Below are 23964 nucleotides of genomic sequence, written 5' to 3'. Positions count from 1 at the left end.
TTACCCAACTAGCTGGTTGCCACGCAGTAAATTGATGTCACGACTGTGACTCACAATTTGAAAAACAACATTGGCTTAGAAGGGTTTACAGGCTGGTTGCACAAAAGATTTTTTTAAGTATGTAATAAAGCAAACTTTGGCTGATTATAGATACACAAAATGTATCTATGTCTTTTAGAAAGAGGTGTAGCTTAATAAAAGTAAAATAAATTAACGCAAACTAGTGAAATAATCAAATACATCACAACCAAGGTCACTATGAATTTTGACAAGTAAATGATGTGGATAAGAGTGAACGGATCGAGGAACTAGGGTTTTGCCTACAGATACAAACTATTTTAGAAAAGAAATGCTACCAACTGAGGACAGAGCTACGTATCAGATTAAAACACAGTCGTCCCTTGGCATGCGCGGAAGACCCCCACGGGTACCGAAGTCCACTGATGCTGAAGTCCCTGACACGAATGGCATAGGATTGGAATATAATCTACACACATCCTCCTGAATACTTGAAATCATCTCTGGATTACTGATAACACCTAACACAATGTAAATGCTACGTAAATAGTTGAGATAGTGTATCGTTTAGGGAATAATGACAAGAAAAAAAGGCTGTACGAGTTCAGTACAGACGCAACCATTGCAGGCCTTTCGACCCTGGGGTTGGTTGAATCCTTAGATGCAGAACCTAAGGATGCCAACAGCTGACTGTATTATAATTTTTAAAAATTGAATTTACTGAGAAAAACGACCTACTTAGTACAAGACAGTCCAGGCAGAAATAATAGAAAAACAAAGATGACAGACTGGCAGAAAAGGGAACCGAGGCACAGACGGTGAGGAGTGTCAAGGTGACAGCAGTGGGTGTGGTTTCCGCCGACCTGACATCTAGGGGGTGAGGTGCTCTCAGCTGTGGGGTCAGGGGCAGGTGGGGACGCACATCCGCCATCCTGCCGACGGTGACGCCCTGGGCTGGAGGAGTTCATCCCAGAGCCTCCAATTTTCAAAGTGAAATTTTAACAGTTACCACACCTCAGAACCAGCTCGCCCTGTGTCACCTAAAGTCACGTTTTAGCAGCTGAGAACGGGGTAAAATGATCTGGCAGTTTCCACGGGGATTAGACCGGCCGACAGGTCAGCCGTAGTCGCTGAGACTGACAAGGACATTTTAGTCTCTGTGCAGGAGTTCTGTGTTCATGATCAAAACTGGTTCTGACCACCAGGCCCGGGCAGCTGGGCTCCCAAGCTCTCGAGCTACTGAACAAGCCAGAGCAAAGGTCAGGAGCCCACCCTGCACGGGCCCTGAGAGCAGCTGGCCCAGCAGCAGCCTCAATGGCCAAGGGCGAGGGACGGGACAGAGGGGAGCCAAGTACCAGCACCCCACACGGAGCAGAAGCCTGGGAGGAGGGTAGCATATTCAGAGGCACCCCAACTCACCAGCGCCCCCTGAGGCCCTGTGTGACCACAGCAGGAGACCTTTCTCCCTGGCCTACGGCAGCCTGAGACACAGCCAGGCCCAGCGGGGAGGTGGTGGCGGGGGACAGGACGTGGGGAAGGGAGTGCGGGGGACACGTGTTTCTGTGGGAGATGGGAGGAGCCTCCCAGAACAGGAAAAGATGGTTCAAACTCGAGCCTGGCACTGCCTGCCTGGACCTCACTAGAGGCGGCTGTGCTAGCAACGCTCTCTGCTGCACCTTCATCCTTCTTGAATTCGGTCAACATTACTTGCTCCTTTCTGGGGTTCTGCATGGAGGCTGGACCGGCAGCAAGTGGACTTGCAGCGGAGCATGGATTTCCTTCTGACTAGAGCCCTGTGTGACAGAGCTGCCCAAATACGCACGCTCCCTTTGCGTGTGTGTCTGCGCGGGGACGCCCCACGTTGTAAGGTGTGAACAAATACACCTGTATGGGAGTGAAGGACTCGGGCACAGGTAAAAGGTGACACAATCTACACAGACCAAGCTCCACTAAACATCCCATGTATCATGTCTTCTGTAAGCTAAGTCTTTCCCAACTTTTTTAGTAAAAAGCACCGAGCTGACCAGGCCTCGTAATAATTATGGAAAAAAGTTTCAGGTGGAAGGATTGTTCTGCGAGCACCAGAGCTTGCTGTCACATCTTGCGTATTAAATAGACACGAGCGACTCACAGGAATACTATATTCCTCACAGCAGCCCGGAGGCCAAGCACCTTCTAATCCTGGTACCGCTTTGCAAAGCCAACAGACAGGAGGGTGGGGCAGGGAAACCTTCTAAGGATCAGCCAATCAGGGACCTGTGACCCAACCAAGGATCAGCCAATCAGGGACCTGTGACCTAACCATGCAGACGGAGGCAGCCAGGCAGAGACTTACTTGGCAGTAATTTCTTCATCATATTTGGTTTTCAGGTCAAATAATTCTGTTCGAGTTTTTTCCAGGGCTGAAAGGCACAGGACATAAAATCATAATATAAGATACTAATTGTTCAAATTAAATTAAAAAAGAAAAAGCACACAAGTAATATATTCCCACTTCGAAGGAGTCAAAGACAACAGAGTACACAGAAGGAGGAGAAAATCCCGTCACTTCTGTGCCTCTGATGCCCAGCACCTCCTCCGAGATGACCACTGGTAAGAGTTGAGCGTGTAGATTTCACACTTTTAAATATATTTTATTACTTTAAAAATATTTCCATGTGTAACTGCATATACGTATATATTTTTTTCACCTCCCCGATAAAGAGGATGATCCAAATACTCCCTGGGACTCGCTCCTTCCCCTTGGCAGGATGGCGTGGAAACGTCTCCACGTCAGGACACGGGCAGTCACAGCAACAATGAGCTTTTCTACAGAGCCTGCCACGTGCCGGGCACTTGAGGACACCTAGAAGCAGGGGTGCCGGGTGAGGAGCCGAGACACTCCAGCTTCAGAGAAATACCATCTGGTTGGCCTCCCAAGAGGCAATTTACATTGCCATCAATAGTACGAGCGTGACGATTTTCCTATATTCTCATCAACACTGGATATTATCAATTTAAGAATTTCTGACAGTCTGACAGGCAAAACAATCTTTCACTGATTTAATTAGCATCTCCCTGACTGTTAGAAACGGTTAACATTTCTTCATATGTATACGGGCCACGTGCATTTCTTTCTTTTGCAACCTGCCTGTTCGCACTCTTAGCCCGCTGCTCTATGGGATGTTTCTCTATTTTTATTGATTTGTGGGAGGGCTTTACATTTTTTGGATATTATTCACTTGTTTTTTCAATTTGTTGTGATTATTTTCTCCCACTCTGTTATCTGTGTTTTAACGTGGACTATGATGTCTTCTAAGTTATTTTTCCACATTTAAATTAAATATATAGTGTGGTTTCCCTTTCAGAACAAAAAGAAAAAGAAAAGGAAGAAAAAAGAAGTTTAAAGAAATGATAAAAACTTCAGTATAACCTTTTTTGGCATTTTTTCGCTCTTAAAGGTCTGCTATTACTGTTCTCCTTAACTTCACTTAGGGTAGAAATAAGGTTTTTTTCCCTATTATTGTTCCAAATGAACTGTCAGTCCTTGACAGTTTGGTGATTTCAATGTGTTTGTTGGAACAAGAGCAGGAAGACAGGATGGCTTGCGGAAGGGATGAAAATGGAATTCAGATCCTCCCACCTCAACATTAACAGCTCAATGTGGGTGACTAATGCAGTCAAGGTTGGGGGGGGTGCTCTCCGAGGCACTCTGGCTCCCTTCACTCCTCCAGGCTCAACAGGTGTCAGAGGGGACCTGGAGGGACCAGGAGGTCCAGCAAACTTCCCGCATGCCAGTCTTCCCTGCGTCACCTGGACTAGGAGGAAGACGAACACACCTGTTTGCAGAGTCTGAACCTTATGTTCCGCCTCCTCCAGCTTTGAGGTGGTAGACATCTGGGTCTCTTGCAGCTTTCTGAAAAGGAAGAGAATAAAGCCAAATTGGTCATCTTGTTTCTCAACTTACACATCGTGTGTGTGCTGGAGCATCTTCACTGTAATACACACAGCCATTGACAGGCGTACGATCGGGTGTCACTCGTCATGCCAAGAGCACTTGGGGGGTCCACTTTCTGATCTTGACACCCAACTTGGTACCCACGTGTTATAACATGAAGTTGCATCCTGTGGGACTTGACAGGTGGTAATTGATGTAGAAGGTTATCATAAATGTAACTTGTTCTTGAAATGCCAGATATTTTTTAAAAAACCCAAAAAAACCCAACCATCATCACGCACTCATTGTTTTCTGAAGTTAGCCCAAGAAGAATGATACATTTACATTCTGCTGACACAATTGAAGGAATTTGTTGGAAGAAAGGAGCTACTAAATAGATGTGACAGCTGTTCCATTTCTGTTGTAATGGAATGCAAATGCAACTCCAATACCTAATGGGGAAATTAGGAATGTTTTAAACTACATTCCACATATTTCTATTTCCCATGATCTCCAAGTGAATTCCCTGGTCAATAAATAGCATTCCTTCCTCCTAATCCGCAGAAAATCTCTAAAAATAAGTTTATTATTTTTACATCATATGAATATAACACATGCTCTCATAATAATAAACCTGGGAGTACAGAAAAGCAGAAATTACAGTTAAAAAAAAATCACCCGAATTTCCATCACCTATGGAAAAGGACTGCTCACATTTTCACGTATTTCAATTATAACACTAATATATGCTCTGAGTTAAAAAACACACACACACACAAATATTACAAGAGTGTGGAAGGTAAAATGTCCTTTTCCTTCCTTGGCTGTATTTCCTCCTCAGACAGAGTTCTTTTGTAGCCTTCTAACAATTTTCTATATGTACAGAAACACAATGCAACATGGAATATACTATAGTGTAATATATACTCATATGCAACATACATAGTGTAATATATAGTCATTTGTAATATACATTCATACATAACATACTGTAATGTAATATACATTCATGCAATACACACTCAATGTAATATACCATGGTATAATATTCACTCGTGTGATACACTCATATGGAATATACTGTAGTGTAAAACACACTCATATTTAATATACTGTAATATAATATACACTTATATGTAATATCCTGTAGTGTGATACACACTCATTTAACATATTATAGTATAATATGTAATACACACTCATATGTAATACAGTGTGGTGTAACATGCACTCTCCCCACCTTTCTTTTACTACAAAAGGGATCCCAGCACACACGGTGCTCTGCAGCTTGCTTTTTCACTTACCTCCATAATTTGGAAATGTTCTACTCCAGCATATAGAGTTCTTCACTCTTACTACATAATTAACTTACCCAAGCCTCCACAGACATTTAGATTGTCTACTGTTACCTTCTACTAAACAAGTCTGCAATGATCATTATATAGATATTGTTGCCTAATTTGAGAGTGAATCTGTTGGATAAAACCGTAACAGAGCAATTATGATGGTCAAAGGGTATATGCAATTCTTTCAATAGACATCGAGAAACTTCCCAACAAAAAACCTCACCAATTTAACTCCTGCCAACAATATGTGAGAGTCGTTTCCTGTGCCAACACTGGATAAAATTAAACTTCATTTCGCTGCTGAGTAAAGCTGAGCATTTCTCTTTGTATGAACTCTCTGCTTATCTCCTTTGCCCGTTTTTTGCAGCACTGATTTTTTTCTCATTAATTTTTAAGAGCTCTTTGTATATAAAGAAAATTAGCCCTTTTTCTTAAGTGGTGAAAATATTTCTTTCCAGTTTTTTGATGTTTTTAAAATGTTGTTTATTGTTATTTGTTTTTAAAAAGCTCTTTTAAATTTTAGGTAGTCATAGTTACATAGCTTTTTTTTAAATATAACTTTTCTTTCATGCTTAAAGAGATTCCCTCCTCCAAAATTATTAAAAACAAAATATTTGTCCAAGTTTTCTTCCAGTATGTACATGATTTAATTATTAATATTTAACTCCTAAATCTATTTCAATTTTTTGGTGTAAAGAATGAGGTAAAGATCTAGCTTTATGCTCCATCCCCAGCGGTCAGTCAGTTACATCTTTTAATATAATTAATCCTTTTGCCTAATTTGGAGAGGCAGCTTAATAACAGTGAATTACTGATTAATTTATGTCCACACTTCTGTACTGCATGAGCCTGCTCTACGCAGATAACTTTGCATCATGCATTTTTCACTTCACGTGATGCCGGATACATTTCTGGTGATACTGCAAATTCTATGTAACTACTATTTGAATGGCTGCATAGTGTTCCAGGTAGGGACGGCCCATCTTTCACTCACCCATTTCTCACTGGCAGGGCATTCTGATTGCTTGCACCCCGCCCCGCCATTATCAATAACGTGGTGAGATATCTCTTGGGGTGTAAAGTGCTTTCCTAGGAGGCGTATTGAGCACTAGGTCCATACCTGCTGGTCAAGAGTCCACTCCCCTTTCAGAGCCCTGACCCTCTGTGTGGCCCCCTCCCTTTCCGGGGCTGCACCTGGTGCCGCTCTCCCAGCAGCGTGGGTGTGGCGTCTCTGTTCAGCGCTGGGCTCGGCCCTGGTCCCACAGTGAGGACTTCTGAGCATGTCTGAGCACAAGGGAGGCCAGGGGCGCAGTGGTGGGTCAGGCCCCAGCCCCACCTCTGGCTGACCTGCTGGGAGAGTGTGGGCAGGTCCCTAATCTGAGGCCAGGTCTCCCTGTTTGTAAAATAAGACCGTCTACTCTGCAGGTCTGCCATGGGCACTCAGTGAGTGGAGCGGCCATTCTTTTCTAAATGGAGCCAGCTTAACGGTGCTCCAGAGAGGCCTTGGTGCTCCGAGAGCTTCACGGAGCCCACTTCTAGAAGTCCAAGGAGCTGCATGCGAAGTCAATGGGAAACAGCATGACAACAGCCCATGCCACCGTCAGGCTGGCCTCCTACCTGTCAGCATACCTTTCATGCCTCTTGTTAATGGACGTACACATTTCTCCATGATAGGGCGAAACTTTAAAATCTTAATTTCACCAGAGGTCTAAAAAAACCTGGCATGCCCTTTGAATTGGTAAGTTCAACAGTCCTGACAGTGCTTTCATTAAATCATCACCAGTGAAAAACCAACTCACTATTTGTGCAAAAGTTTTGGGTGAAGCAGGCCAGCAGAAATCTAAAACTCCCAGAAGCTGGATGGCGCAGTAGGATATTTTACTGATATCCACTCCTTGACATATGAAGCAGTGTGATGTAAGGAAAAGATAAGAGGCAAAAAATTTTTACGAATCCCAAGATATTATGTGTATGTGTATGATGTTAAATAGCAAAATTCTTTTAAGAGAGGACCTGCAGTGGGGGATGGTCTTTCCATCTCTCTGCTCAGCTCAGGTACAGCTGCTATGTGCCAGCCATACATGCTCAACCCCTGGACTCGCATGGCCCACTGACCCCCGGAAACCATCCCCCAATGAGGAAAGACTGGTACAATGTCACTCAAGGGAAACTCAGAAATTACAGAATAAGAGACACCTTTGATTTGGGGGTTTTTGGTGAGGAAGACTGGCCCTGAGCTAACATCTGTTGCCAATCTTCCTCTGTTTTGTATGTGGGATGCCACCACAGCATGGCTTGATGAGCGGTGTGTATGTCTGTGCCTGGAATCCGAACCTGCAAACCCTGGGCCACTTTTGTTTCTCAAACAAAATTTTACCTGGAACCCCAAGGATTTTGGTTTAGAACCTGGGCTTATTTCACAGATAAATTTTTAAAACTGTCTTGTAAGGTGAAGCTTTAGAGGTAAAACGTTACGTCAGTTCAAGCGGACCTGAACACACACTCACCTCTCCTTTTCTGCAAAATCATTTTGTAACTTTTGTTCCTTCTCAAGAGCTATGGTCTCAGCTTGGTTCTTCAGAGTCTGTTCATATTCTCGGATTTTCTCTTTAAGTGCTTTTATCGTAACCTCTGCAGAAAGAAAAAAACTACAGTGAGAGAAGCACGATTCCACATGGCTCTTTACAAGGCCTTCGTAACCTGGGCGGACCAGTGTGTTTTAAACTTTCGCTCTTCAACTCTGACACAAAATCAATGGCTACGAGTCCCTTCGGAGACCTTTTTTCTCCCTAAATGTTAAATTGAACTTTAAACGTTGAGGCTGAGGAGGATCCATGGATTTTTGCTGGGAAGAAGAGCTATGGTTTCTCTAATACAACTTAAAATAAAAGGGGGGGGATCAACAGTAAAATATAATATCACCTTATTGATGAGTCTTAAATTAGTCCTCGACTGAGGGAAGATTGATAAAGTTTTAGTATGGGTTTAAGTACTTTCTTACGAAGAACACAGCTCATAGTCGTGTGCACCTTCTGGAAGAAGTGGTCTTGGGCAAAGTCCGGTGCAGCCACAGGCCTCCCTGGCCACGGCCGCAGCTCTGCCGTTTTGAGAGAGGTGAAACAGACGGTGCGCCAAGTGGATACAGTGCCACGTCCTCGGTGGAAGGGCCCTGCCTGAAGCTTGGGTGCCGAGAGCACCCCCCACCTGGCCAGAGTTGGGTGGACCGGGGCTGAGCATGCAGAGCAGAGGATGCAGGGCCTGGGGAAGCCGTACCTGAGGGAGGGTGAGCACCAGGGGCAGGGCAGCAGTGCTGTGCGACAAAGGAGCCTGCAGCGCCCAGAGCTCAGGACACAGGGCCCCTTGAGGGGCAGAGCTGTCCCTGGAGAGCCTAGGCGTCCCCACTGCCGAGTGTACGTTTACAGCTGTCACTCCAATTACCCCAAATGCGGACACCAAAGCAGATGAAACGAACGGGGCAGGTCCTAACTCCAACCCGCCGGTGGCTCTAGGGCAGGACCACTCCACGTGCTCCCTCCCATAGACGCCTCCACGCCACTCTGCACGCTGGGCGGTCCTGGCTCTCAGGACAGGGGAGCCCTTGGGGAACCGCACCTGCTGAGCACAAATCTACCTCTCAGAAGGCAAGGCTGTGGCTCTCTGCAGGTCCAGCACCTGGCACAGGTGGCGCTCGGGAAATGGCCAGGGCATGAACGAATGACAGAGCCGAGGCGAGGCTGGCCAGGGTGAGGCCCAGACGGGACCTGTGACAACGGGGCTCCAGGCTCACGGGAGAATGTCTTTGCCGAAGTAAGAGCTTGGACTGGTGGCCCTTGTTCCCTCAGGTTGAAACTCATGTCTGCTTTGGCTCCCTGGGCTGCACGGACACGCTGGGCAGGACAGGAGAACATCACTTGGGCATTCAGCGCCCACACAGCTGAACGTGGAAGAGCCAAAGGCTCTTTCGTTAAGAGGAGAAATTAGCCCTTTGCATTAAGTGGAGCCCAGAGGGTTCTCCCTGGAGGGAGATAGGGGATTAAAACCAATGACACCGTCAGGGCATCTGAAAGAAGAACGGGGGGCTTTCTGCCTTTTAGGCTGGTTGTTTTGAGCCTGAACGAAACGCTCCATGAACGTAATGGTTAGTGATACACATTACTCTCAAGCCATACTGACCAGGCCAAAGCTGGGCCAGGGTGGAACACTTCCAAGATGGACGCCGAGACAGCTCACCTCTGAAAACACTCGTATATTCCTTTAAGTCAGTGGTCTACATGACCGTGCAAACGTACAGCATTTTCGCCTTTAACAACAGTTGGAAATGTCTGTTGAGCTCCTGGGCCCCAGTGCTCATTCCAATGGGGTTTCTCAGCGTGACACATCTATGCTCCTTCCAGGGAAGTTGGGGCACTAGCTGGGAGCTTGCATTCTGTCTGATGGGGTCTCTTTGCCACCCCCACCCTGGGTGGGCTGCTCACTGACCGGCCAAGCCAACACCAGTGGCTGACTGGTTCGGGAGCCTCCGGCCCTTCTCTGTCCAGCAGCTGTGGCCCAGCAGCATCCTCACGTGAGGGCAGGTGAGGAGGAGGAACAGCAGGGCAGAAAGGACACCGCGGGGCTCTGCTCTCATTTGCTGTGCCCGGCGCCCCAATTTACTCATCTTTAAATGGGGTGGGGGGAGACTTATGGCACACGGTAGAGAAATTCCTTTCCTGCGTAACTTTTCATTAACCTACAGTAAGGCTCTGATGATGAAGACAAGTGACGTGCGCCCCAACCCTTCCAAACAATGACCATCTTATACTGGGGAGAAAGGAGAGGAAATTGACATTTTTCTGGAGGCTGGGAAAATCTGTAAAGATATCAATAAGTAAAGAGAAGCGGAGGAAATTTCTGGAAAAAACAATAGTGTTCAATGAGAGCAGCTGATATTTACTGAGTGTCTGGAACAGTTCTAAGTGCTTCCCCCACACACTCTCACTGAATCCTACAGCAATCCCGCGTGGGTAGAATGGGAGTCCCCCCCACCAAGAAAGGGAGGTTTGTCACACAGTGACATCACTCGCTCAAGGTCGCACAGCTAAGTTGTGGCAACGAAGGGGCTCCGACCAGGTCAGTCTGCCCCAGGTGCCTTTGTTCTTAAGTCTTGGATCATATATTTCATTTAAAAACACCCATCGGATGAGGCCTTTGGGGAGGAGGACATCCCACATTTGCTTGTGGCTCCTTGTCAGGCCCTGTGCAACCCGGCAGTAGGGCACCTGGCCCTGGGGGCTGACGAGGCAAGGTGGGGGAGGTGGCCACATGGAGACCTTGGGCCACCTGCACTGTCCTCCCACAAAACAAAAGCAAACTAAAGGAGACACAGAGTGGATCTGTCAAAATAGATGCCAGAGGTCAGTGGAAGGAAAATCCAAAGGACAGTCCTTGGGGTAGGTGCAGCGACAACGTCCGTGTGGTCCGTAAATGCACAGACTGACGGGTTATCTTTCACCGGAGCACGTGGCCCATTCTGACAAAAAATAACTCTTGCTGGGGGAGGCCACCCATCTCTCACCCGGACCCCAGGATGGGAAGTCCGACACCTCACTTCCAAGCAAGGACAGAGCAGCGCCTCCAAGTCTCAAAGGCTCGCCGTTCCCTGTGGCGCCAGATCGAGGTGGGGTCTCAGCTGTCTCCCCAGCCCATTCCCCTGAGGAAGGCCCTCAGGACCGCTCAGGCCTGAACCTTCCAGCTTCCCATCAGCCTCTTCCTGGACCCTTCCCCCGGACAAGCCTTGACTGCAAGCCTGTCCCCAATGGTCTCAAGGCCTGAGAACACTCTTCACAATCGTCACCAGTGAACTCTTTATCCAGGCCCGGGAGCATATTAAACGGGAGGCCACCCAGAGGGAGTCACCCAAACAGCCTGCCTTTCCTTTCTAGCTCCTTCCTCACCGACACCCCTAAACAAAAACAAATGGGTGAATTTCTCCCTGGACTTGGCTGGAAAACCAACAGCTGTGGTCAGATGGGGTTATGATTTCTCCTCAAGACGAGGAAGCCACAGGCTCCCAGACTCTGAACACATCTGGATGTTCGGTGTAGCAGAGGTTTCTTTGTTCCTCCCCGACAGGAAAAGCCAGGCAGCCTCTGCCCTCTCTGCTGGGCTTGCGGCTGGGCCGCCGCACCAAGGGGCTGTTTTCCATAATGAGTAGGTGACGCTGACAAGGAAACAGTGGTGCTCAAGCATGCAGACTCGAAGGATGCGTCTCCAGCCTTAATGTATCGGCAGCAATTATTAAATGACTGACTGAACGTGGCCCTTTGATCATAAGCTGGCGCCCTGACAGGTGTCACCCGCAGGCAACGCATCCGTCCTTTAAAAGGCAGATCTTATCACATGCTGATCCAGGAAGAATTTTAAAAGCATCCTGACCCGTCCCGTCGGAGGGCAATAAAATCCTATGTAGTTACATGTGCAGAGGAAAGCTTTACTTCTAAACAGCGAAGCATTATTATTATCTCTCTTTAAAGGCTCCGAGTCTTGCCCCACCCCGACTTTATGACATATACGACAATTAGAGCTAGTCCCAACAGTGTGGCGAAGGCAATTAAAAAAAAAGAAAAGAAAGGAGACAAAAAGGAAAAGAGAAAAGCGCCGAGCACGTCTTCCACCAACCTTGATTCTTCACTTCGGCAAATTCCTTGTTGTATTCTTCAAGAGTTTCCCTAAGTTTCTGGTTCTCTGTTTCAATGTCGTGCAGCCGCTGCACTTTGACCTGGAGCTGCTGCCCCAGCTCCAGAGCCGGCACGGGATCTGCAAGAGAGGAAAGCACAAGTCACCCCACTGTGGACACAGACGAGCCACCCTCAGGGTCACACGGAGAGCTGGGGCAGGTCTCCTGGGCGCCTGGGAGGTCCGTCTCCAGCAGGTCCCCCGGGGCTGCCACCACTTGCCAGAAGCTGGGGCCCCTATGGCCTCACCGCCTCCTGCAGAGCCCCCGGGAGCCCCATGTTTGGCTGGGGCCTTCTCTGTGGCCTACAAAGGATGTGTACACAGATGACAGTGAGGACATGGCACAGAGACCCACTCCAGGATCCTGAACACATGAAAGTGGGGTGGGAATGGCTGTGGTTCCCTGGGTTTGTCCACTGCTCTGGCGTGCTGTGACACCTTAGATTTGATAGAAAGAGAGATACAGGGGGTGGGGGCGGGAGCAAGGCGAGAAGACCTGGGAACATCAACCATGACCCTAGCGCCCCACTGGGAGGGTGTGCAGGAGGCGCTCACGAGCTTTAATCTGTTTTCAACAATTCTATGCTGTCGGAAAGAACCCCTGACACCCGGAGAGCGTCAGGCAGTCCTAAGACACTTTTTCAGACATTTTCTCATTTGAGCACCACAACAACCCTGGGAGGGGGTGTGAGATGCGATCACGTTCCTTTCACAGAGGTGGGACTGAAGCTCAGGGAAGCCGAGCGCCTTGCCCAAGGGCCAGTGAGTGGGCAGAGAGCGCGTGAACCCAAGTCTGTTAATTCCAAGTGACCATTCTTCCAACAGGGAAGGTCCCTGAAGGAGCGGAGGAAACAAACATGGGCTTTCTGAGAAGCCACTCTACTTAGGACATGATCCATCGGGAGCCTCCTTTAGAGCCAGGGCTCAGCAGTTGGTGATCTGAAGACTGGAGGACCCTAGGTTTCTGCCCTTCCCCAGAGGCCCAGCTGGTGACTAGCCTGCTGTGACCCATCCTAGGCCAGCGAGCCAGCCAGTCAGGAGGCCACCGCCCTCCTGATTATAGTCGAAAGGGCAGGAGAGGGCATCCGGGCCAGTAAGATGAGGTCTGGTGGTTAATTCAATGTACAATCTGCCATCAGATTTACTTATAAAAAATTGAATTTTAACCTAAAATTAGAGATTGCAGACATGGATTTACAGTGCTAACTGTTGGCCTTTGCCATCAATTACCATTAGTTACCATTAATTCAGCACAAAATGGAGAGACATTAAATGTTTCCCTGGCGTCAACTGCATCTGTATTTTTTCTTCTGCTGCCTATGAGGCACTTATAATCCACCTGCCGGGCACCAGGGGAGCACTTCCTCTGGAATTCTCAGGCTTTGTCAGAGGAGAAGAATACCCAAGTCCACTGGGCTTAGAAAAGATTACGGAAGATATTCCTGGCATGGAGGCCAGCATCACTGGGGAGATGGCTGTAAAGATTTAGTCTCTGTTTGAGGAATGCTAAACACCAAGCCAGTGGATCAACAAGGGTATATATTCAAGAGCTCACTTAATTTTCAGATACCGGAGTCATTAATTTTTCAGACCACCCCTGGTTCCTGGAAACGAGGGCTTGATCCACCGTGCCTCTGTTGGCGAGTCCACCAGGAGCCAGGAACTCTTTGAGATGCCAACGTCTTTGTAGAGTTTATAAAAGGCAGGCACTGGGATATATCCAGCCCAGCGGCACCAGACCTGCCCGTGGGGTTTAACACCAACACTGTCCATCATGCGAAACCCTTGGCTGTCGGGCGTTTATTCTCTGTGTATATACACTTTACGAGTATATCCCTTTTTCGCTTGTGGCTTTTCATTATTATTTTAATCAGCATTAAAATATTTATATTTAATTAGATTTCAAAAGCTATTTCGGGGAGACGGTTCCTTGTAAGTAGGAGTAGTAATAACACTAAAGACTGAATTCCTCAGAACATTCCAGGTGCAGTTTTTTTTTTCTTTTTAATTTCAGCATCTTTCCAGGGTACCTTCCCACCCCCCACCCCTTTCACTCCTCCGCCCACGGCCTCACGCTGGGAAAATGGCGTGAAGGACATAAACAGCATGCCCATGGCCCCACTTCATATAGAACTACAACTTGAACTTGAAGCAGAGGTCACGGACGGACTGAGAAGAACGCTGCACTTGTATAAAATTCTATTAACGTCCACTCATGGAGGCTTTCTGGCACAATTGCCAGCACAAATTATATTTTTAAAGAGCTCAGCTAGTATAGTGCCCTCCATCCCTAAAATTTCTGCCGACAACTTTCCCAGTCCATTCCTTTTAAAAGGCCAGGACCCGCTACGTCTGCTTCGAATAAAAAATAGCTTCCCTCGCTCGATTCAGCAAGGAATTCAGTGACATATGAAAATAACATACACATTATCAAGCGAATGGTAACTAGACCTTTAGACAAATTTTCAAAGCATTATATTGTAAATGAAAATTCTGGCAATCTCATCATTATTCATTACGGCATGTATATTTAATTTAACACGATTAAAGGTTAATGCTAAGTAGCAAAACTGGTCACAGGATAAAGAATGAACTGAATGTTCAAACATCTCTAGGCATTAAACTTCAAACTTTACTACAGTACAGCTGAATGCCTAAACGCCGACAGCATCTGAACATTGTTTTGGATTATGTAAAAGGCACTGCTAAAGTACCTCTTAGGCTTAATTTTTATTACTTGTATTAAAGGAACAGCTAATTACCGCATGACAGTATAATGACTCCAGCATGTTTGGGCTGGAGACCAAAACAATGAATTTCGGCACGCCAAACCCCAACCTGAACGTTAATCTAGGCGAAATCATAGCTTTTTGTCTTGTTAATGATTTCCAATGCCATTTAAACCCCACACAAGTATTGTTAGGTCTTATTCTGAACGTCACAAGCCTCCGATCTCAGCAGCTCAATTAGGGAATTGTCTCGGGGAGGCAAGAGGACACACCCATACGTGGAACAGGAAGACACAAATCCTGCAAGCTCTGTCTGCCCAGCCTCCTCCACGTCAACATGCATCCACCCAACGGGACAGACTTGCAATGTGTTTGACAACCATCTAACAGGTAATTCCTCAAACACTCTTTGAGGCACTATATGGCCCATTATGCAACACAACACTCAAAGAACATAATTACAACAAACAAATAATACCGTCACCTGCATTTATTCAGCATCTTCTCCCAAGCCCATGTAACATTATCTCATTAATTCCAGCCATCACGGTCAGAGGTCGGCGGAGGGGGCTCTGCAATGCGTCACGCGCTGGCATCTCACCCAGGGACAGGGACGGGGGGAGGAGAGAAGATGGCCAGGCAAACAGGTATGCAAAATTTTAATTAAGATTTGTGCTTCCTGAACCAGCAGCCAACCAGATTATACTGTCTCTTCAAGTACTAATTTAACAAGTATTTCCTAAGCATCCGTCTGCTCTGGGCAAGGCCTGGGTGAGGCACTGGGACGGACACCAGCCAAGACGGCCGGGACCAGCCTCGCCGTAGGGATAGAGCATGTTCACAAATACACAAATAACAAAGGTAAAGCAAGAAGGGCCGTCCCGAAGCAGAGGAGTGGGACACCACTCCCAGACAGAGAAGTGGGAAAAGGAGATTTTTTTTTCCCAAAGAAGAGACTGAATTTAGACCCGTGGAGTGGGTGGGGCAGTCTGTCCACGTGGAAGATGCAACACGCAGGGGAGCAAGGAGCAGGGAAGTGCCCAGCACACCCAAAAGAACAGTTCAGTCTGACTGCTGGGGTCCCTGTACACGTTCTACAGCATCAGGACCGTTTTAGGTGCCAGGAGGACGTGGTGGTGAAGACGACAATCCTTGCTCTCAAAGACTTGATGTTCTAGTGAAGTGGGCAATACAACAAAAAGCAAAGCCCAACAAAACAGAATCCTTTCAGGTACTGGCAAGCATGAAGAGAGGAAAGAGGGTGTGGAGAATGGGGAATGGGTCCTGGACACAAACGGGCAGGGAGGGCCTCTTGGAGGAGGTGACAGTGGGATTCAGACCTGTGAAAACACACTCTTGGCAGAGAGAACAGCAGTGCAAAGGTCCAGCCATGGGTGTGACCTGGCATACTCAAGACACAGAGCGAAGCTAGTGAGGCTGCTGTGAAGGGAAGGGAGAGCAGCAACGGACAAGTGGTTAGAGAGGGAGGCCTGTGCTCAATGATTTAAAGAAAAATATGAACACAATCAAGCAGAGAAAGGACGATATAAAGAAGAATCAAATGAATTCTAGAGCTGAAGATACAATGTCTGAGGTGTCGGGTTAGTACAGCAGGTAGTGTGTCAGTCTCATAAAAACAGTGTCTGAAATGAGCCAGAGCCTGAGTTTGGATTCAGTTCTCCTCCCGATGGGAAAACCATCGATGAAAAGGACTCTTGCAAGATGAGCCGCTGGGGCACGAGAAGAAAACTGTAGTACTTTGACCACAAAAAGGTTTGTTGGTTTTCCAGTGGCAAAATATGTAAGAGTTTTAAGCTTAGAGATGAATTATACAATTTTCTTTGAAAAAGCTAAGTGTTCCAAATTAGCTGCCCTGTTCTATGATGGCAGACGGCTATCAGTAATACACTGCCTGGCAGGCATTTTTGAAGAAAATAAATACGTAACCTATGTCTTTGAAGTAAATCTGATGCTTTAATACTTAGTGGGAAAAAAACTACTTCTCAAAAGAAACTCATGCTATAGTGACAGCAGTCTACAAATGCATATTTAGAAATGTTCCCATCATCATATAAACTTATAGGGAAAGATAACATCCTCTGTAAAACATCTCAATGCCTCACATCATGGGAGGAGTGCAGCACAATGATTTAAATGTGGGTCAGACTGCCTGTGTTTGAATCCCAACTCTGCCACTTACTGGTTGTACAACTTTGGACAAGTTACTTATTCTCTCTGTATCTTAGTTTCTTCATCTACAAATCAGGCATAACAACTGTGCCTATACCATGAGATTTCCATGAGGATTAACTAATATCTGCATATCTTAGAAAATTGCCAGGCACAGAGTCAACACTCAATAAATGTCACCTGTTACTAACCAACTCAAACCTGATTAAATATTTGCCAAAAGAAGTCTCAAACCATTTGTTTATAAAATAAAAAACACAGATCTTCTGCCTAGTTATCAAGAAAAGTTGAATATCAGAGAAAATAAAAATTTACTAGTTGAATTTCAACAAACACCTTCTTAAAATTGGTACACAGGTTTCAAAAAAATGAATCATATTTTCATAAAGATAGTCAATAATGCACTGCTTTGGTTTGGATCTATGTAACTTTGTGAGTTATCTTTTCCTGACATTTATGACAGCCATTAAACCAAGAGAAAATTAACAAAACCTGGAGACTTCCACTTCTGGCCATGACAATTAGCTGGTACTGGACTTGACCTCTAGCCATGAAAAACTAGACTATTAGGCAGACTACATGAAACAACCATTGCAGATATTGGACAACCAGCAGAGCAGGACTGTAATCCCCAAGAGAAGGGAAACAAGTGAGATGAGTCCTCTGACCACTCTGACTTTCTGCCAGGAAGCACTTTCTGGATTGCAACACAGGGAAGGGGGAACCGAAGCAGAGCATGATGTCTTCCTGGGTGGAAAAGACAGAGATCAGAAGATTGGGAGGCCGGGGCAGCTGGAATTTGTAGGGCAGAGCACTGGAAAGGAAGGGGATATGCAGAGAAAGAGCTAGAGAAATCTGCAGCGGAGCAGAGTCTGTTGCTAAAAGCTAAGGTGCAGCCGCATAGGGTGAAACTCCACAAGGCTGGGCAAAGAATTATATGGAAAGTCTAAGTGAGCAACTCCCAGAGTTCACAGAGGGTTGGGAGACTTCTGAGTTGCACCCAGCCAGAGAGGAGAGACTTGCTGAATAGCCAGGACATTCAGTAGAGACACTAGAAGGGCCATACCAGAGTGGAGGGCTAAAGGAATCCTAAAGCAAAGGCTATGCCAGACTCACTCCCAAAAGCTTAAAAACTAGCCTCAGAATGATCGAGCTGATCTGCAAGTAATTTAACTGCCTGCCCAAACAAACTTAACACTCTTAAGAAAGACAACGAAATCCAGATAGTTAAAAATTACAATGCCCACCATCCAACCAAAAATTACTAGACACGCAAAGAAGCAGGATAATCAGGAAAAAAAAATCAGTTAATAAATACAGAATCAGAAATGACAAAGAATGACGGATTAGTTAACAAAGATGAAAACAGCTATTGTAAGCATGCTCAAGGATTTAAAGAAAAATATGAGCATGATAAGGAGAGAAATGGAAGATATAAAGAAGAAAATGGAATTCTGGAGCTTAAAAATGCAATGTCTAAAATGAAAAAATTCCCTAGATTGGCTTAAGAGCAGATTAGACACTGCAAAAGAGAAAAGATCAGTGAATTCAAAGCCACAGTCATAGAAAGTGTCTAAATTGAAGCATGGAGAGAAGAGACTGGAAAAGTTACCAAAACCTCAGCCACCTGTGAAACACTATCAGGCAACGCAACATACATGGCCCAGGAAGGGGAGGTGCGTATTTAAAAAACAGTGGTGAAATTTTTCAAATTTGGCAAAAGCTACAAACCTAAAAATCGAAGAAACTCAACAAACTTCAAGCAGGATAAATACAAAGAACACCAATAAATATAACCAAATTGCTGAAAAGAATAATAATAAAAAAAATCTTAACACCAGAGAAGAGAAGACTCATTATCTACAGGAGAAGAAAGATAAGACTGACCAGAGACCTCCTATCAGAAATAAGTAGGTCAGTTCTGAGAAAGAAAAAACAAAAATTGCTAACATATAGTTTCATATCCAGCAAAAAATATCTTTCAAAAATGAGGACAAGGTAGACATTTTTTTGTTTCAAATGAACAAGAGCTGGTAGAATTCATTGCCAGCATTCCTACACTATGAAAAATGTTAACGGACGTGATAGGCTGAGCGACAATGAAGCCAGATGGAAACTTGGATCTACACAAAGAAATAAACACCACCGGAAATGGTAAATATATGGGTAAAAATAAAATACTATTTTTCTAATTTTTAATTTTCTTAAAAGACAATTGACTATTTAAAAGCAAAAATGGTAACATGTTGTACAGTTATAACACAGGTAGAAGTAAAATGAATAACAGAAGGAGGAAGAAAATGAAAGCGTATGTAAGATTCCTATATGTGAAGTGATGTAAGATTATTTGAAGCTACAGTGAGATAAATTAAAGATGCTTACTGTAAACTTTAAAGTAACCACTAAGAAAATAAGACATAGAATTATAGCTAATAAGACAATTGGGGAGATAAAACAAGATCATAAAAAATAGTCAAAAGAAAGCAGGGAAAATACAATAAAAAACAGGTAAGATAAGCAGAAAACAAACAGTAAGAGAGCAGACTTAAAACCCAACTTTAGCCATAATTACATCAAATGTAAAAGATCTAACATTCCTCTTAAAAGGCAGATTGTCAGACTGGATAAGAAAGAAAGTCATGGCTGTTTACAAGAGATGCTTAAACATAATGATAAAGACAGGTTAACAGCAAAAGGATAGAAAAAGATAACATGAGAACACTAATTGAAAGAAAGCTGGAGTGCCTATGTTAAAATCAGACAAAAGAAACTTTAGGACAAGGAATATGGCCAGGAATAAAGAAGATCACTATATAAACTTAAAACAATCAAATCTCTGAGAAGATATAACTAAAGAGATATATATGCCAAAACAAGGCTTCAAAAAACATGTATCAAAAACTGACAGACCTGAAAGGAGAAAAAGAAAAATTCACAATAATAAAGATTTCAAAACTCCATTCTTGCTAACTGATAGTAGAGTTAGATACAAAATCAGTACAGATACAAAAGACTTGAATAACACTATCAACCAACTTGACCTGACTGACATTTACAGAGCGCTCCATTCAGCAATTACAGAATATGCATTCTCTTCAAGCGCACACGGAACACTCATCAAGACAGAACATACCCTGGTCCATAAAACAAGTCCTGAAAAGTTTAAAAGAACAGAAATCATGCAAAGCATGTGCTCTGACCACAATGGAATAAATCAGTGACCTCAGCCTCCACTTTAAGAAACTTGAAAAAGAGCATATTAAACTCCAAGTAAGTAGAAGTTCGCAAATCACAAGAAGAGAAAGCAATAAAACTGAAAATAGGGCAAAAAGAGAAAAAGCAATGCAAATAAAAGCTGGTTCTTAAAAAAAAATCATTAAAATTGATAAGCTTCTAGGCCAGATTGATCAAGAAAAGAAGAAAAAGAATTTATAAATTCCAAGATCAAGAATGAAAAAAGGGACATCACGACACATCCTACAGATATTTAACAGATAATGAAATATTATTATGAACATTGTGGCAAAAATTTTGATAATTTATATGAAATGGATCATTCCTTGAAAAATTACCAAACTGACTCAAGAAGAAATAAAAAATCTTAGTAGCCCTATCTGTTAAATTAAATTTGTAACTAAAAACCTTGCAACAAAGAAAATCTCAGCTCTTGATGGCTTCACTGGTGAACTAGAGAAGTTTTAAGGAAGAAATAATAGCAAGCTTACACAAACTCTTTCAGCAGAGAGAGGAAGGGGGAGCACATCTCCACCCTTGATCTCCACTCTATGAGACCAGCGCTACCCTGATACCAAAACCCAACAAAGACATTAAAGGGGAAAAACCCAGCAAAAAGCTATCGTCCTGTATTCCTTATGAACTTAAAATGCAAAAGTCCGTAGTAAAATATTAGGAAATGGAATCCTGCAAGTTCTAAAAAGCATAATACATCATAACCAAGTAAGATTTATTCTAGGAATGCAAGATTGCTTTAACATTCGAAAATCAATCAAACTATTTCAACATATTAAGAGAATAAAGGAGAAAAATCATACAATCATCTCAACAGATGCAGAAAAAATCTGACAAAATTCAATACCAATTCACAACAAAAACTCTCAGCAAACTAGGAATAGAAGGGAATTTCCTTGACCTTATAAAGAATATCTACAAAAAACCCAACAGCTAACATCATGCTTAATGGTGAAAGCCCGGAACACTTTTCCCTAGTGTTGGGACCAACGTAAGGATGTCTGCTTTCTCCTCTTCTATTTAACATTGTACCAGAGGTCCTAGTCCTGCAAAAAAAGCAAGAAAAACAAACATGTGGGGCTGGCCTTGTGGCCAAGTGGTTAAGTTCGCGTGCTCCACTTCGGTCACCCAGGGTTTTGCCAGTTCGGATCCTGGGCGCAGACATGGCACCACTCATCAGGCCATGCTGAGGCGGCGTCCCAAATAGCACAACCAGAGGGACCTACAACTAGAATATACAACTACGTACTGGGCGGTTTGAGGGGGAAGAAGAAAAAAAGACTGGCAACAGATGTTAGCTCAGCTGCCAATCTTTAAAAAAAAAGAAAGAAATATACAGCATTACAGACTGGAAATCAATATGGATATAGAAAACTTGAATAACAGTATCAACCAACTTGATCTAACTTACATTTATAAAACATTCCATTCAACAAACTATAAAGTACACAATCTTTTCAAGGGTACATGGAATATTCAAGATACAACATCCTGGGGAAGCTACAAAAAACCTTCTAGAACTAATAGATGAGTTTTAAAAGGTCATAAATATAACATTATTACATGAAAATTAATGGCATTTCTATACAAAAGCAACTAACAATTGGAAAGGAAAATTATAAAGGAAACATCATTTACTATAGCATCCAAAAACATGACATACTTAGGGATAAACTGAACACAACATGTGCCAGGTTTGTACACTGAAAACTACAAACATTGCGGAGGGAAATGAAAGAAGACGTCAACACATACACCACGCTTGGACTGGAAGGCTCGGCAGCGTTACAGGTGTCAATGCTCCTCGAGCTGATCCACAGATACAGTGGAATCCTGCTCCAAATCCTGGAAGGCTTGTTTGTAAAAACTGATCAGCTAAATCTAAAATCAGTATAGAAACTCAACTGGCAAAACCAATTTTGAAAAAGAAGACCAAAGATAAAGGACTTATATCATCTAATTTCAAGACTGACTATAAAGCTATGATAATCAAGATGGTGTGATATTAAATAAGGATAGCCATACAGATCAAGGAAATAAGAGGGTCTAGGAAAAAAATCTCACACATATATGTATCATCCACTGATTTTCAATGAACCTTGACCCTCTTTCATACCCTACATGAAAATTAACTCAAAATGCATCATAAGCTTAAAGGTAAGGGATAAAACTATACAACTTCACTAAAAACACACGAGAAAAAATTGATGACCTTGAGTTAGGCAATAAATTTCTCAAAACAGAAAAAGCAAGAACCAAAAAAAGAAAAACATAATAAATTAGAATGCATTAAAATAAAAAACTTTTACTTTTCAAATGGTAACTGGGAGAAAATATTTACAAGACATATATCTGACAAAGGACTTATATCTACAATACTTTAAAAATTTACAACAATAGTAAGACAAACAACCTGCTAAAAAAAAACGGGCAAACGATTTCAACAGCCACTTTACAAGTGAAGATCTCTAAGTGACCAAAAGCACATGAAAAAATATCTAGCATCATTAGTCACCAGGAAAATGCAAATTAGAATCACAATGAAATCTGCTATACACCTACTAGGAAGTCTAAAACTGAAAAGATGGACCATGCCAAGTGACGGAGAGGACACGGAGCAACTGCACTCTCACGTGTTCCTTGTGGGGGACAAAATGACACAAACATTTTGAAACTCAGTTTGACAGTTTGTCATCAAGCTAAACACGCACCTCCCCTACGCCCCAGCAATACTAGCCCTAGGAGCTGACCTATGAGACATGCAAACCTGTGTCCTCATGACAGCTATCTGTGATGCTTACAGCAGGTTTACCCGTAGCAGCCACACACTGGAAACAATCCACCTGTCCACTAACAGGGGGCCGGGTAAGCAGACCGCTGTGCATCCATCCAGTGGAGCCCACCCAGCCATGAGACGGTACTGAGACTACGGTGACAGCAACACCCAAACACCGGGCTGAGTGAAGGAAGCCGGACACACGAGAACGGAGGGCACACCCACTGGCTCCATTTACGTGAAACTCCAGAAATGACGACTCTAACCCAGCTCGACAGAAAGCGGATCCGTGGTGGCTGGGGTCTGGGATCATAGGGAACTTTTGAGGCAACAGAAACGTTCTGTATCTTGATTGTGAGGCTGGCCATATGATCAAACTGCACACTTAAATGGGTACATTTTATCCTATATGAATTATGCCTCAAACAAGTTGATTCCAAAATGTAAGTTTTTAAAAAAGATTTCATTGTTCCTTTTTCTCCCCAAAGCCCCCTGGTACATAGTTGTATATTTTGACTTTGGGTCCTTCTAGTTGTGGCACGTGGGACGCTGCCTCAGCATGGCTTGATGAGCGGTGCCATGTCCGCGCCCAGGATCTGAACCGGCGAAACCCTGGGTAGCTGAAGCGGAGTGCGCGAACTTAGCCACTCGGCCACGGGGCCAGCCCCTAAAATCTAATTTTATAGTGAGGAAAAGGCTTTTGTACCCCTAATAAAATATAAATTTTAAGTCCTTTTTACTCTTCATCACATCCTTTTAGTTCTATTCTTAGTATATGATTTACAATGTATTTAATACTCTGCTGTAATTACACATTTAAATAAGTAAATAAATAATAAGAATACATTAAGGGTGCAAATTCAAGATTTTTACTGTTGGGGTAGATGACTAATAGTAGTTTGGAGACCACGACCTCAGACCCGTGTGGCTGCTGTCAAGGATGGACGGGGGGCTGAATGAAGGTGGTGAGCCCAGCGAGCAGGGGAAGGGGGCTTGGACGAGGGAGGTGGTGGGCGACGCCTTGAG

The 23964-nt window shown here is 44.2% G+C and overlaps 1 protein-coding gene across 19 annotated transcripts in view; it reads right to left on the bottom strand.

Moving 5' to 3' along the window:
- CUX1 (cut like homeobox 1) overlaps positions 1 to 23964 on the bottom strand; it is a 368961-nt gene that overhangs the window by 134993 nt on the left and 210004 nt on the right. For all 19 annotated transcript variants that reach the window (XR_011524378.1, XR_011524379.1, XM_070566375.1 and 16 more), the window contains 4 exons: positions 11938 to 12075; positions 7788 to 7911; positions 3837 to 3913; positions 2354 to 2420 (listed from right to left, as the gene is read on the bottom strand). Coding sequence is in view for 17 of the 19 variants with exons in the window: in XM_070566375.1 (XP_070422476.1) it covers positions 2354 to 2420; positions 3837 to 3913; positions 7788 to 7911; positions 11938 to 12075 (406 nt within the window). In the remaining 2 variants the exon portion in view is untranslated. The remainder of the gene's footprint in view (positions 1 to 2353; positions 2421 to 3836; positions 3914 to 7787; positions 7912 to 11937; positions 12076 to 23964) is intronic.

The sequence above is a fragment of the Equus przewalskii genome, chromosome 12 (genome assembly GCF_037783145.1).
Source record: "Equus przewalskii isolate Varuska chromosome 12, EquPr2, whole genome shotgun sequence".
NCBI classification, from domain to species: domain Eukaryota; kingdom Metazoa; phylum Chordata; class Mammalia; order Perissodactyla; family Equidae; genus Equus; species Equus przewalskii.
Note: the sequence above shows the minus strand (reverse complement) of the source record. Positions and strands in the feature narration are given on the sequence as shown.